The sequence below is a fragment of the Lithobates pipiens genome, unplaced genomic scaffold, assembly GCF_037356315.1.
Source record: "Lithobates pipiens isolate NorthernLeopardFrog02 unplaced genomic scaffold, aLitPip1_a1.2 Scaffold_30, whole genome shotgun sequence".
Classification (NCBI taxonomy): domain Eukaryota; kingdom Metazoa; phylum Chordata; class Amphibia; order Anura; family Ranidae; genus Lithobates; species Lithobates pipiens.
In genome coordinates, this window is record NW_027507791.1 from 63,780,012 (window position 1) to 63,793,806 (window position 13,795).

Here is a 13,795-nt window from a genome sequence, read left to right on the forward strand (position 1 = left end):
CTAAGCTGGATTTCGCTTTCGATATGGTCTCCATAGTAAAATTCCAGATGTGATGTCACTTACAGTTTACTCGGCTGCCAATGGCGCAGATTGAAATTTTTTTAATTTTTTTTTCTTATTTTTATTTTTTTACAGTATTCAAAATCGCTGATTTTGGTGATCTGAATACTTTGAAGTGCAAGGGAGGGATTTCTTTTTTAAAGGGACAGTGTTAAAAAAAAAAAAAAAAGATAAAATAAGTAAGATATTTTTAAAGCACCCCTCCTCGTGTGCTCGCGCAGCAAAGAAAATGCATACATAAGTCATGCCCGCAAATGTAAACAATGTTTAAATCATCAGAGTGTGAGCAATAATTCTAGCACAACTGTAACTCTAACCTGGAAACCGTTAATTTTTTTTTTTTTTTGAAGTGTCGCCTATGGAGATTTTTAAGTACTGTAGTTTGTTGCCATTCCATGTGTGCACGCAATTTTCAACCCTAACATGTTTGGTATCTATTTTACTCAGTGTAACATCCTCTTTCGCAAAATACAAAACAATTTGTGTTAAGTCTACTGTTTTACAAATTTTTAAATTTACAAAAAAGTGTTTCCACCCCACCCAAAAACAAAATTGTGTCCAAATACTGTGCAACATAAAATATTGCAATGACTGCCATTGGAGTCTTTGCTAAAAAATATATATGTTTGGGGGTTCAAAGTAATGTTTTGGCAACAGGGCTCGACAAACCCCAGGTGCCAGGTCGCCAATGCGACCAGAAATCGCAACCTGGCGCCTAAGCTGCCACCAGCCCACTTACTATTGATGCCCCAGACATGCAGTGCATGAACACTGACTGCCGTCCTCCCTCCTCCACACTCAGCAGCGCCGCGCTAAGTAGGTGAAACTGACAAGCAACGGAGAGAGGAGGATCTGTCAGATTTCAGCCTTATGTCGCAGTGGGCGGGACCCAGCATCTATCAAACACCAGCCAATGGGATCTGGGCGGGCCGCTACGTTTGTGTGGCCCCGCCCCTTTTCTTAAGCAGCCCAATAGTTGGCTGGTGTTTAATAGCTGCTGAGTCCCGCCCACCCCGACATCAAGCTAAAATCTGACAGATCAGCCTCTGTTACTTGTCAGTTTCACACCCCGGCCGGGTCCCGCCCATTCCGACATTAAGCTCAATTCTGACAGCTTCTCTGTTACATTTCAGTAACAGTGCTCCATGTGAAACCTACCAGTGCCACCTGCCACCACCAATCAGTGCCACTGCCAACCAGTGCCACCTGCCACTGCCAACCAGTGCCACCTGCCAACACCAACTAGTGCCACCGCCAACCAGTGCTACCTGCCAACACCAACTAGTGCCACTGCCAATCAGTGCCATCTGCCATCACCAACCAGGGCCACCTGCCACTTCCAAACCAGTGCCACCTGCCAATCAGTGCCACGTGCCTGTAGTGCCACCTGCCAGTTCCAAACCAGTGTCACCTGCCAATGCCAACCAGTGTCACCTGCCAGTGCCATCTGGCAGTTCCACGTGCCACCTGCCAGTGCCACCTGTTGCAAGCCTTACTCTTTTCTGGTCAGCCCATAACCCTGATGTAACAGCGTTTCATTGGAGTTATTGTCTGGGTGCTCCATTGTGAGTTAGGGATAGGGGGTGAAAATGAGTGGCCTTACCCCGGGAGCTGACAATCCATACCACTCTTAAAAAAAAAAAAAAAAAAAAAAAAACTGTCTCCTAACTTTTTTAACTGGCTCCTAAATTCAAAGCAAATTTGTCAACCCCTGTTTGGCAAAAAAAATACTGATTTTAACTTGTAAACAATAAGTGTCAAAAAATGGGCTCGGTCCTTAGTGGTTAATGTCATGTGACACGAATATCCAGCAGTGTCGGTAGATATTTTATCTTTTTACAATGCTTTATTTGGGGGGGAAGAATCGTATCAGTGTTTTTTGTTTTTTTTCTATCATATTCACCGACTGACACAGCTCCTCTCTTAGACCCCTTTCACACTGGGGCGTTTTTCAGGCGTTTTTCATGCGCTTTAGCGTTAAAAAATACGCCTGAAAGAAGCCGCAACTGCAATCCCAATGCAAAAGCCCGAGTGCTTTCACACCGAGATCCCTTTCATACTGGGGCATTTTTCAGGCGCTTCAGCGTTAAAAAATACACTTGAAAGAAGCTGCAACTGCAATCCCAATGTAAACGCCCGAGTGCTTTCACACCAAGGCGCTGCGCTGGCAGGGCGTCAAAAAAAGTCCTGCAAGCAGCTTCTTTGCAATGCTTTTGGAGCGGTGAATAAAGCGCCCCTTCCCATTGAAATCAATGGGAAGCGCCTGTAAAACGCCAGAAAAACGCCTGAAAAATGCTATTGGCAGCAGCGTTTTGTGGGCGCTTTTAACCCTTTATTTGGCCACTAGCAGGGGTTAAAAGCGCCCCAATAACGCTCGAAAAACACTGGTAAAGCGCTGCTAGTTTAAGCGGCGCTTTACGAGCGTTTTTCGGGCACTGACATTGTGAAAGGGTTCTTAAAGCACTTGGGCTTTCACATTGGGACTGCAGATGAGGCTTCTTTCAAGCGCTTTACAGGCGCTTTTTTTAACGCTAAAGCGCCTGAAAAACTCCCCAGTGTGAAAGGGGTCTTAGCCATTGGGTTGTTACGCCACCTTTTAGGAGAAGATTAGGCATAACATGTTATGAAAAACACAGAACTTTAAGATCCGCCCAAGGGGTGGTCCCTTAGGTAACAACCCCTCAGCATGCCATGCAGTCTCAGTTTTATTTTGCCTAGTGAAGGACCTAGGAACCCTGCGGGCCCATCGGTCCGTGTTTTTTCTGCAGACGCTTTGCTTTTTGTGCAAGACTAAATATCCTGTGATCTATCAACATGGCTGGGTGACAGGCTGGATACCCTTATCCTTGTAGTCTCGCCAGCCTGGCCAGCGAGCGTGTGCAGACCAGAGCTACGCCTTGGGTCGGTCATGACGTACCTCAGCTCCAGAGGTGGTTAGTGAGCTTTAATGCTCCAGGGCACACATGACCGGGCTACTGATGTCTGTGTCAGTGTGCCGTGGCCAGCAGCCACCCTGTACTGATCGGAGAGTGGGTCTGTGATGGAATGTCTCCCAGCTCTGCAGGGGCCGCTGAGCTGTGTGTGTGTGTGTGTGTGTCATGTGCAGGGGCTCTCTGGGGGGGGTCTCACCTGGGGGGGACTGTGCTGGCTGGCTGTGCCCCAACGTGTTTTTTTTTTTTCTCTCCCTGGGGGTGTCTGGTGAGGCTGTGTCTGTGATCCCTGCAGTGCTGTTCACTGTCCTTTCTCTGTCACTGTCCCTCATGGTAGTCAGTGTTAAGCAGCCATCTTAGGTGAGGGCAAGGAGCAGCCTGCTCCTGTAGCTTGGCAGCCATTTTCCCTGTGGTTTTGTCCTTTTATACTGGACACTCGGCGGCCATTCTCTTGGAGCCTGAACATGTAAATCGGTTTCTGCGCCATAAGCAGCAGCTGTGGATGACAGTATGATCTCCTATGCACCTGGGAGCTGTCAAGGGACACAGGCACTACTAGCTTTACAGCGCAGAACCAGTCAGGGTGGTGAGTCCTGCGGGAAAGAGCCCCTCAGCCAGCAGCAGTTAGGAGGGCGGGACCATCGCTGGTCCTAAGTCCCCATCAGGTGGCAGACAGGGTAGGGTCTGCATGGCTTCAGAAACTGGTGTTTCTTCCCCCGAAATCCAGGCAATTGCAAACGGTTCTCCTGAAGAATGTGCAGTGCCTCTGGATGCTTTGTCGGCGATCCTCAATTTAATTGCCAAGATGGAAGCGGTGCGTGGGTGCAAAGGTGCTAAAAAGGGCCCCCCCCCCCGTCCTCTGAGGAGAGTTCTGACGCAGACTCGGGCCCTGCTGAGGCTGATGACCCCTGCTCTGTCGTTTCAGATGACGTTGACCAGGACCGTTCGGACAGAGAGTCCCCGTACCAGTTGGACATTGGTGCGTTTATCACAGCTGTGCGTGATACCCTGAAGATTCAGGAGACACCAGATCCCTCTGGTGATGTAGCGGCCCCTTTTGGGTCCCGTAAGCCAGCCCGTTCACCTAAGGTGTTCCGTATCTGACTTAATTTGATGAGTTAATTTACAAGGAATGTGGTCGACTGCAACTGACCTTTTTGGTCCCCAAGTATATGGTGGTGCGCTACCCCTTTTTGAGGAGTGCCTTCTCAAAAAAATGGTTGGCTCCTCTGGTCGTGGACCCCCCAGTATCCACGTTAAACAAAGTAACCACGATCCCGGTAGAGGGGACTCCTGCATTTAAGGACTCCACGGACAGGAAGGCCAAGGCAGTGGGTCGTTCCTTGTTTATGGTTGTGGGGTCAACCATGCGACCAGTACTGGCATCCGCACTTGTGTCGCATGACACTGAGTGGGCAAAACTGTTGCACTGTGAACTGGGAGAATAACAGACTTCTCCTGTCTGCGTGCAACTAGCAGACCAACTAGTGCAGGGCCTTAAGTACATGGGTGACTTGGCCCTGGATACTCTTCCTCTGTTATCCAGGGCTTCAGTGTCAGCAGTGGTGCCTGATTTGGTTAAAATGCTGGTCTGCTGACCAGGCATCCAAAAAGCCGTGACGGATCTTCCCTTCCATGGCGACCGGCTCTTTGGATGACATTATTAAATATGCCACAGGTGGTAAGAGTACTCTACTCCCACAGGCCAGTAAAGCTAAAGAGCCACGCCGTAGGCAAGGGCCCTCATTTTCCGCTCACAAACTGCTTTTTTGTCCGCCCGGAGCTTCGACCAAGCATTCCCAGTCCGACAGGACGACCGCTGAAGGACCAAAGCGTCCCTGAAACCGCAAGCCTGCGAGCAAAAGTGCTACTCCTTGAAGGTTTGCCCCCACCCGCAAATCGTGTGGGGGTTGCCTTCGGGGGTGTTTGCAGCCCGGTGGACCTCTCGGCTATCCAACCAATGGGCCTGCGATCTGATTTTCCTCTGGCTACAAGATAGAGTTCCTCTCTTGGCCACAAAACAGATTCTTCCCCTCCAGCATACCTGTACTCCCGGCTCGCTGGGAAGCCCTTTTGGGGGCGGTAAGGGGCCTGCTGAGTCGGGGTGGGGGGTGATAGTACCTGTTCCCGGACACGTTTCCACGGGTTTTACTCAAACCTGTTTGTAGTCCCCAAGAAGGAAGGGGTACGTCCAATCTTGGATGAAAAAGCCCTCAATTACTTTGTGAAAGTACAGAAGTTCAGAATGGAATACGTTCGCTCAGTAGTCGCTGCACTCCATCAAGGGGACTCCCTGGCGTACTTGGACATCCAGGATGCGTACCTGCACATACTTGTATGCCTCCGGCATCAGAAGTTTCTGCGAATTGCAGTCGGGCAAGCCCACTACCAGTTTGTGGCTCTCCCTTTTGGTTTGGTATCAGCCCCCCGAGTCTTTACCCAAGTATTGGCTCCTGTTTTGGCATTGCTACGGATCGCGATCGTGGGATACCTAGATGATTTCCTCCTGAGGGCATCTTCCGCCTCAGTTAGAGGAGGATGTGGCGATCACCATGCAGACCCTGCAGGAATTTGGGTGGCCGTTGAATCCAAAGATGTCGGTGATTGTATGCCCAGTTCCACACACAGAGTCCTGCAGAAGGAGATTTTGACAAAATGGCACAAATCTCCGTTGCCTCTGGATCGGCAGATTCAGATGAACCAGTTAGTCAGACTCCCTGATCTGGTGGCTGAGGTCCCCGACACTTCAGTCCGGGAAGTTGTTCGTACCTTTTGAAATGGACCGTGATCACAACGGACCCCAGTCTCAGGCTGGGGTGGAGTAATGGGAGTTCAGTCAACCCAGGCCCTCTGGTCGGCAGAGGAATCCAAGTTGCCGATCAATCTGCTCGAACTGAGAGCGATCAGGCTATGCCTCTCCACATGTTCGATGAGACTGTGAGGGCGTCTGATTAGGATCCAGTCAGACAACACCACGGCTGTGGCATACGCCAATCACCAAGGAGGAACAAGAATTTCAGCCGCCGCACGGGAGGTACATACTTCAGTGGGCAGAGCGACATGTACCGGCCCTGACACCGATTTACATCCCAGGAGTGGAGAACTGGCAGGCGGACTATCTAAGTAGCCAGATGCTAGACCCAGGAGAATGGGTGTTGCATCCGGAGGTGTTTAGGCTACTGTGCCTGTGGTGGGACACACCAGAGGTAGATCTTCTGGCCTCCCATCTCAACCGGAAGGTGCTGAGATTTGTGTCCAGGACAAGAGATCCGTGGCCAGACGCGTCAGACGAGCTGATGGCTCCGTGGGATCAGTACCGGCTGATTTATGCCTTTCCTCCGCTGAAGCTGTTACCACGTCTGCTCCACAGAGTGGAGGCCAAGGGGATTCCAGTAATTCTGATTGGCCTCGGCGTCCCTGGTACGCAGACATAGTGTGCCTGGTGGCAGACGCCCCCCTGGCGACTGCTGTTACGAGAAGACCTGTCTCAAGGTCCGATTCTCCATCCTGTTTTAACGGCATGACTATTGAAAGCCAGGTGTTGAGGAACCAGGGTCTTTCGGACTCATTGATCCCAACTATGCTGAGAGCATGGAAATCTTCTTCTTGGAAGATTTATCATCGTACCTGGAAGGCCTACATCTCCATGTGTGAGGAGAAAGGATGACATCCGTGCTCCTTTTCTATATCCAGAGTCCTGCTGTTTCTTCAGCAAGGAGTAGACCAGAAATTGGCTTTGAGCATCATTAAGGGACAAATATCAGCCTTGGCTGTCCTTTTTTTTATTTTTTATTTTTTTTTCAGCGGCACCTGGCATCTCACTCGCTAGTGAGCACTTTTTGTCCAAGGGGTCCGACGTGTAGTTCCTCCGGTGCGTCCACCGTTACCCCCGTGGGATCTGAATCTGTTGTCGGCGCTGCAAAAACAGCAATTTGAAGATATCAGAGATATCCCTCTAACTCTTTCCCAGAAAGTGTTTTTTCTGGTGGCCATTACATTGGCCAGGAGGGTTTCGCAACTGGCGACCTTGTCCTGCAAGTCACCCTATCTGGTTATCCACAAGGATAAGGCGGTGTTGCGTCTGCAACCTTCTTTTATGCCGAAGGTGGTCTCTGCGGCATCAATGAAGACATTGTGTTACCATCTGTGTCCTAAGCTGACACATCCTAAGGAGGTGGCCCTCCATTCCCTGGACATGGTTTGTGCTCTGAGGGTGTGTTTGTCTGCCACGGTTCCCTTCCGGAAGTGAGACTTTGTTTCGATGGCTGGTTCAAAGAAAGGCATGGCGGTCTCGTCGGCCACCATTTCCAGGTGGATCAGATTGATTGTAGTACAGGCCTACGCCTTGAAGGGGCAGGTGCCCCCCTTTCTGGTCATGGCCTACTCCACCAGGGCAATCGGAACATCTTGGGCCTTCTGACATCAAGCATCTGTCGCTCAAGCGTGTAACGCGGCGACCTGGTCTTCTGTTCGCACCTTCACAAAATTCTACAAGGTAGATGTCAGTGCATCGGCTGATGCCTGTTTTGGCCGCAAAGCTTTGCGGCTGTATAGTACCTTTTAAGTTAATGCACTGTTGCATTTGTTACCACAGTTTTGGTGCAGTTTGAGGGTAGTATCTCTCTGTTGAGGAGCACCCTGTGTTTGTGGTGGTCTTTCCACACACTGTTGTTTTTGTGGGTAAAGTTTATACTAGTTCCCACTAGCAATGGTGGATGAAGTTTTTATGCTGTTTTGGCACTGCTTGGGGACGTCCCAATGGCTGAGAGGAGCTGTGTCAGTCGGTGAATATAAGAGAAAATAGGATTTTTTGTACTTGCCGTAAAATCCTTTTCTCTGTAATTCAGACTGACACAGCACCTGCCCCTCCGATTTTTCTTTACGTTATACTGCTTGTTGACGTACTGAAGCTGAAGCTGGCATTTTTTTTAATTTTATTAATTTTTTTACAATTGAACTTTTAACCACTTCTTCAATACGGGCGCTTTCCCCCCCTTCCTGCCCAGGACAATTTTCAGCTTCCAGCGCTGTCGCACTTTGACAATTGCAACACTGTACCCAAACTCATTTTTTATAATTTTCTTCCCACAAATAGAGCTTTCTTTTGGTGGTATTTGATCACCTCCTGGGGTTTATATTTTTTGCTAAACAGACTAAAAAATATTTATTTATTTTTTTGCAAAAAAAATAATTTTTCATTTTTGTTATATTTTGTTTTCTCCTTCACTGATGGGCACTGATGAGGAGGCACTGACAGGTGGCATGGATGGCACTGATTGGACAGCTGTTAATGCTGGGCACTGGCACTGTGATGGACTTTGGCACTATGGTGGGCACTGGCACTATATTGGGCACTGACAGGAGTTAATTATGCAGCACTGACTGGCAGCTGCTGGACACTGGCAGCTGATGGGTACATTTGATGGGGGGCTGTGCTGATAATCAGCACAGACCCCCCCCCCCCCCCCCCCGCTACCAGCACTTCCTGATTCATGCAATGATCAGCTGTGACTGGTCACAGCTGATCATGTGGTAAGGACCCTCAGTCAGAAGCTTCTTACCATGATCGGAGATGAATGAAGAGGAGACAGCCTCTCCATTTGTAAACAGAAGCATGCTCAGTTATGAATGGACAGAGTCCATGATCACTGATGCATTCGGGAAAGAAAAGAGCTGGTAAATTGACATATTTACTGAATCCTTCCTCCGCTCTCCATACTGACAAATCTGGGACAGGGGGACCCGAGGTGGAGCCAGAGAGGACACAGGGGGACCCAGAGGAGGACACGGATCGGGACCAGTGGCTGCTGGTGGGTTCTTCTTTTGGGGGGTGGCAAACAACAATCCACCTCCCCCCCCCGGTGGCAATGAAACAGAACCCCCCCCCTCCCTGTGGGCGGTCCGGCACTTGCGCGCTCGTCTGGCAGGGCTGTGGTGTCCGCTCCTCCAGCTTCCTCTGCCTTATGTCTCCTCTTCTGCCAAAGCGCTAGCATCCAATAGGATCGCCAAACACTTTGGCCAATCGGGAAACAGGTCTCACAGACCTGCCCCCTGATTAGCAGGGAGGAACTTTAGTGTGATAAGGCCAAAAGTTAATTTGCTTATCGTCACACAACTGGGTGGGCTTGGAGTGCACTGCTCTGGCCAACCCTTTTTTGAAGCCTCTGGCTCTATTCAGGTGCTTAAAAAAAAAACACCACTCCGCATTGGAATCCATGGTCCGGCGCCACTTATATGGAGGCAGCACTCATACGCCCTCTATGGACGGGCCACCACTAATCGGGACCCAGATGGGAGGACACGGAGCATAGAGGGGGACCTGGAGCATGACAGAGATCCGGGGGGAATAGAGGGGGACTTGGAGGACACAAGGGACAGTCGGTGCGGCGGTAGGGGAGGTTATATGCATTGATCTCCCTGACAGCTGCTTGAGGGAGAGGTGGAGATGCTGCTATCAGAAAATCTGGGAGATCAGTGCTTGTAACTGCCCCCACTGCTGTACCAATCATGTCTGAGGCTGTCCAGATATCTGATCAAGCATCGGACCAGTTGCACAAGTACAAGTGCTCAAGCAAATGCTCTGTATCGACACCAATACTGCAACTCTATTTGACACCATCAGAGGCACTCTTCTGGCAGCTAGAGCTAAGGCAATGTGAACTGAACTAGACTCCATGCATAGAGAGGAGATGGGTATGGCCAGCACTGACTTCAGTCAAAAAAGAGTTTTCATTGGTGACACCCAAGATCTTTCCTGCTCTATAATGCCCCTTTTTATATGGGCCAGATCCGATTTATTTATTTATTTATTTTTTTCTCGGCAGGGGATCCAGCAGGTAATATTCCGCTGTGTTGAGCAGAGCGGCTGGATGATGGGTCCGTGCCCACTCTAATTCTGCCGAGCAGACATGGACATGGACTGCTTTGTATGGGCAGTAGGATGTAAACTAACTGGCTGTCTGTTTTACACCTGATTGCCCTTCCTTCCAGTCCAGCCAAATGGAGGGGAACCAATCCCCTTTAGTTTTTTTTTTTTTTTTTTTTTTTTTTTATCGGATGGAAGGTAGCAGGGTGTAAATGGACATAAGTCCATTTTTATTCAACCGCCCCAAAGAGGATAATGGCGATTCTGATCAGGTCCTCCTCAAAAACTAGACAGGTGGACCCGATCGGGCCACTTGTGTGAAAGGGGCTTAAATATGGAAGAGAAGTTCTAATTAGGTTGAGTGCTGCAGTGATTTAATTCTGGAAAAAATATTATCAAAGTTCTAACTTTTTTTTTTTTTTTGTTACTGTCAAAAAAGAAACAGGTGTGGTCTCTTACCTTTTGTAGGGTGCTTGGTTTTTATCCTCAAATTTGTCATTTGACCCAGGATCCACAGGGCAAATATCCAATGCCACTTATGTTGTCATGTTGTGGCCCACTTCCTCTCACCCACTTTCTTTCTACTTGCAGTTGAGCCCGCCTACCACTGTTTGAGAGGTAGGCAGAGTTTCTGCAGGTTGGTGCCTGTTTCGTGGACCTGGGGCTGCTCAGCAGGTTTGCTTTGGTGTTTGTAGAGAAAGCAGAGTTGGGTACATTTTAAATGAGATTTTGGCTTGGAGCAGCGGCAGTATTTTAACTTTTCTAGAGAATTAATTAATACAGCGCTTGCTTGTCATTAGAAGCTTTTAGAGAATATTAAAGTGGTTCTGCACTCAAAATACAACATTTGCCCATTCTGTTGCCTATAGTTAATATATCTCATAATGCCACCTGTTTTTTTTTTTTGATTCACCTACCTTTTGTAATCTTCAGTACTTTATTTCAAACCCCTGCGGCGATGGGCGGTCTCTTGCGGCGATGGGCGGTCTCTTGCGGGGATCAGCGTAATTTCCTGTTGGAGATCACAGGAGACAGTGCGGCTAATGCACCCGACATCTCGCGAGATTTCGGGTGCTACAGCCGACATCTCGCGAGATTTCGGGTGCTACAGCCAACATCTCGCGTGATTTTGGTAATTACAGCCGAGATCTCGCGAGATCTCGGCTGTAATTACCAAAATCACGCGAGATGTTGGCTGTAGCACCCGAAATCTCGCGAGATGTCGGCTGTAGCACCCGAAATCTCGCGAGATGTCGGGTGCATTAGCCGCACTGTCTCCTGTGATCTCCAACAGGAAATTACGCTGATCCCCGCAAGAGACCGCCCATCGCCGCAGGGGTTTGAAATAAAGTACTGAAGATTACAAAAGGTAGGTGAATCAAAAAAAAAAAACAGGTGGCATTATGAGATATATTAACTATAGGCAACAGAATGGGCAAATGTTGTATTTTGAGTGCAGAACCACTTTAAGCATGTGATTTGTTTCCTCTTTAACAATGTTGCTTAATTTTTATTCTAGATCATTCTATGCGAAGGATAAAAATACATTTCCACCATGGAGCGTTTAGAAGAACAATTTTCAGATCTTCGCGTAGCAAAACGATCGGCTATGAAAGACGACATGACTTATATACTTGACATTGGCATGTCAAGCGCAGTGGCGCCAAGCAATCACACAGTCGCAATCTTGTGTTCTGATAAATCAATTAGGTTATATAACAAGGAAACCATGACCTGCCTTCAAGAATATAATGCACACCCTGGAGTGCTGAGTGGTATTCGCTTTTCCCACTCAAACAACAACCTGCTGTTTTCTGCATGCAGCGATGCCACTGTAAAACTGTGGGATGTTAGAGCTTCTGGTTCAGAACCTGCGCAGATATTTAATGGCTACCCAACAAATGTTTTTATTAGCTTTGATATTAGCTGCAATGACCTTGTTTTGTGTGCCGGTACTGAAAAAATAGACGATGACTCTTTTCTTGTCTTCTGGGATGCAAGATATAGTTCTGAAGGCAATTCTAGAGAACCTCTTGGCATCTATTCTGAGTCCCACAATGATGACATCACTCAAGTGCGCTTTCATCCAAACAATCCAGGCCTGATGGCAACGGGTTCCACTGATGGCCTTGTTAATGTGTTTGATATTGCAGAGGATAATGAAGACGATGCCTTGAGTTCCACTTGCAATTCTGATTCTTCAGTTAGTGTTGTTGGTTGGGCAGGCAAAGATTACAACCAGATTTATTGCTTGACACATGATGAAGGGTTCTGTTGGTGGGATCTTGCCCAGGTGGACACAGATGAAGCCATCACGCTTTGTAAAGTTGAGGATATGAGGGAAAAAGTCACCAGCTGTTCTATTGACTATCTTATTGGTGGACTTTATCATGACAAAACAGATTCTATGTTTCTTGTGGCCGGGTCTCACACTGGTGATATCCATCTGTTAAGCTGCAACTCTGATAACCTTACGTGTTTAAAAAGTTTGCAGGGAGGACATACTGCCACTGTGCGATCATTCAACTGGTGTGTGGACGACAACTCTCTGCTAACTGGTGGAGAGGATGCTCAGTTGCTCTTGTGGAAACTGAAAGCCAAGGACTTGTCCCCTGGAAAGAGAGACTCTATGAAAATGACTTCCTCGGTACAGCACAGGGTTCGTGTGCACAACTCCAAATCTTATTCCACAAAGCAAAAGAAAAACAAAGACGTATAAATGCCATCTGAAATGAGAAGCAAACCTTTATTTTGTAATAATATCAAATGTATATGAAATTACTGTTCGCTTTATATATGTTGTATAATTGCATCAATATTATTAAAGGGGACCTTTGATATGGCTCAGATGGAAGGAGCCATATACTAGCTCTGGGCAGTTCGGTAAACCTAGCTAGACTAAACTTCGTTAGTCGCTGGTTCAGAAGTTCTATTTATGGTCCCTAAATTGCTTCCATTATATCATTTTCATTTCTGATTAAGGTCTTTTTTTTAAACTTAGTACAACCATTGAAGCTAATATGTAATCAAATCAATATTCAGTCATAAATGTGACACAAACCTTACGGGGCCTATGATCTGAACACATGAGCAGCACCTTAGTGAGGGCTGCATGTCAATCTGTGCAGTGGATTAAAAAAATGTAGGCAGGTGAACATTAACCACTTGCCGGCAAATCCTGTATGTGTAAAGACAGGGAATAAGTGTATCAATACACCATGTGTTGTGGTGGATACACAATTAACGAATGAGCGTGCCACGTCCTGAATTAAAGTCAAGAAAAAAAAATGGAAGGGAAGGCTATGGACTTGCTAGGCACAATTACAAAAATTGTTATTTAAAATGGTATAGATTTTATTTACAAAAAATGTGTATTTTTTTTTTTTTTTTTCAATCAGACCTTTTTCTTATGTCGCGTGTACCCACCCCCCCCCCCCCCCCCCATTAGTGCCCCCTATGAGCTATTCTGCCTTTTGTGCCTTTTACATCATTCTAGCCTGGATTGTCCAGATTGCTTTCTCTGTTTATTTAAAAAAAAAATGATATATATTGTAACAAACTATATTTAAAAAACTATTTATTTCTATTTTTTTTATTGTTGCTTTTGTACAATAATTAGTCATGAACTTTGCTCCAGAAGAAGCGTTAAGGTACACGAAACATGTCGAGCATGAACCCAGTCATCTTTAACGTTCCGCAACTTTGCCCATTATACCAAAGTCTTGGATTGTTCATTATTGAAGAATGTCGTCTTCCATTTATTAATTATATTATGGCTACGGTACCAATAGCGGTAACATCTTCTGTTGATGAACTTATGATTGCTTATGACTTTTAAAAGTGTTAAAATATGTAGTGTTATTTTTGTAAATAAAATTATACCTTTTTAAATACAAACTTTTGTAATTGTGCCTAGAAAGTCCATAGCCTTCCCTTCCAT

At 47.1% G+C, this 13,795-nt stretch overlaps 1 protein-coding gene across 4 annotated transcripts in view; it reads left to right on the plus strand.

The window, feature by feature from the left end:
* The window catches only part of WDR89 (WD repeat domain 89), a 111,828-nt gene extending 98,544 nt beyond the window's left edge, over positions 1-13,284 (plus strand). For all 4 annotated transcript variants that reach the window (XM_077464359.1, XM_077464356.1, XM_077464357.1 and 1 more), the window contains one exon: positions 11,375-13,284. In XM_077464359.1, coding sequence (XP_077320485.1) covers positions 11,411-12,574 — 1,164 coding nt within the window. In that variant the 5' untranslated portion in view covers positions 11,375-11,410 and the 3' untranslated portion in view covers positions 12,575-13,284. The remainder of the gene's footprint in view (positions 1-11,374) is intronic.
* The last annotated feature ends 511 nt before the right edge of the window (positions 13,285-13,795 follow it).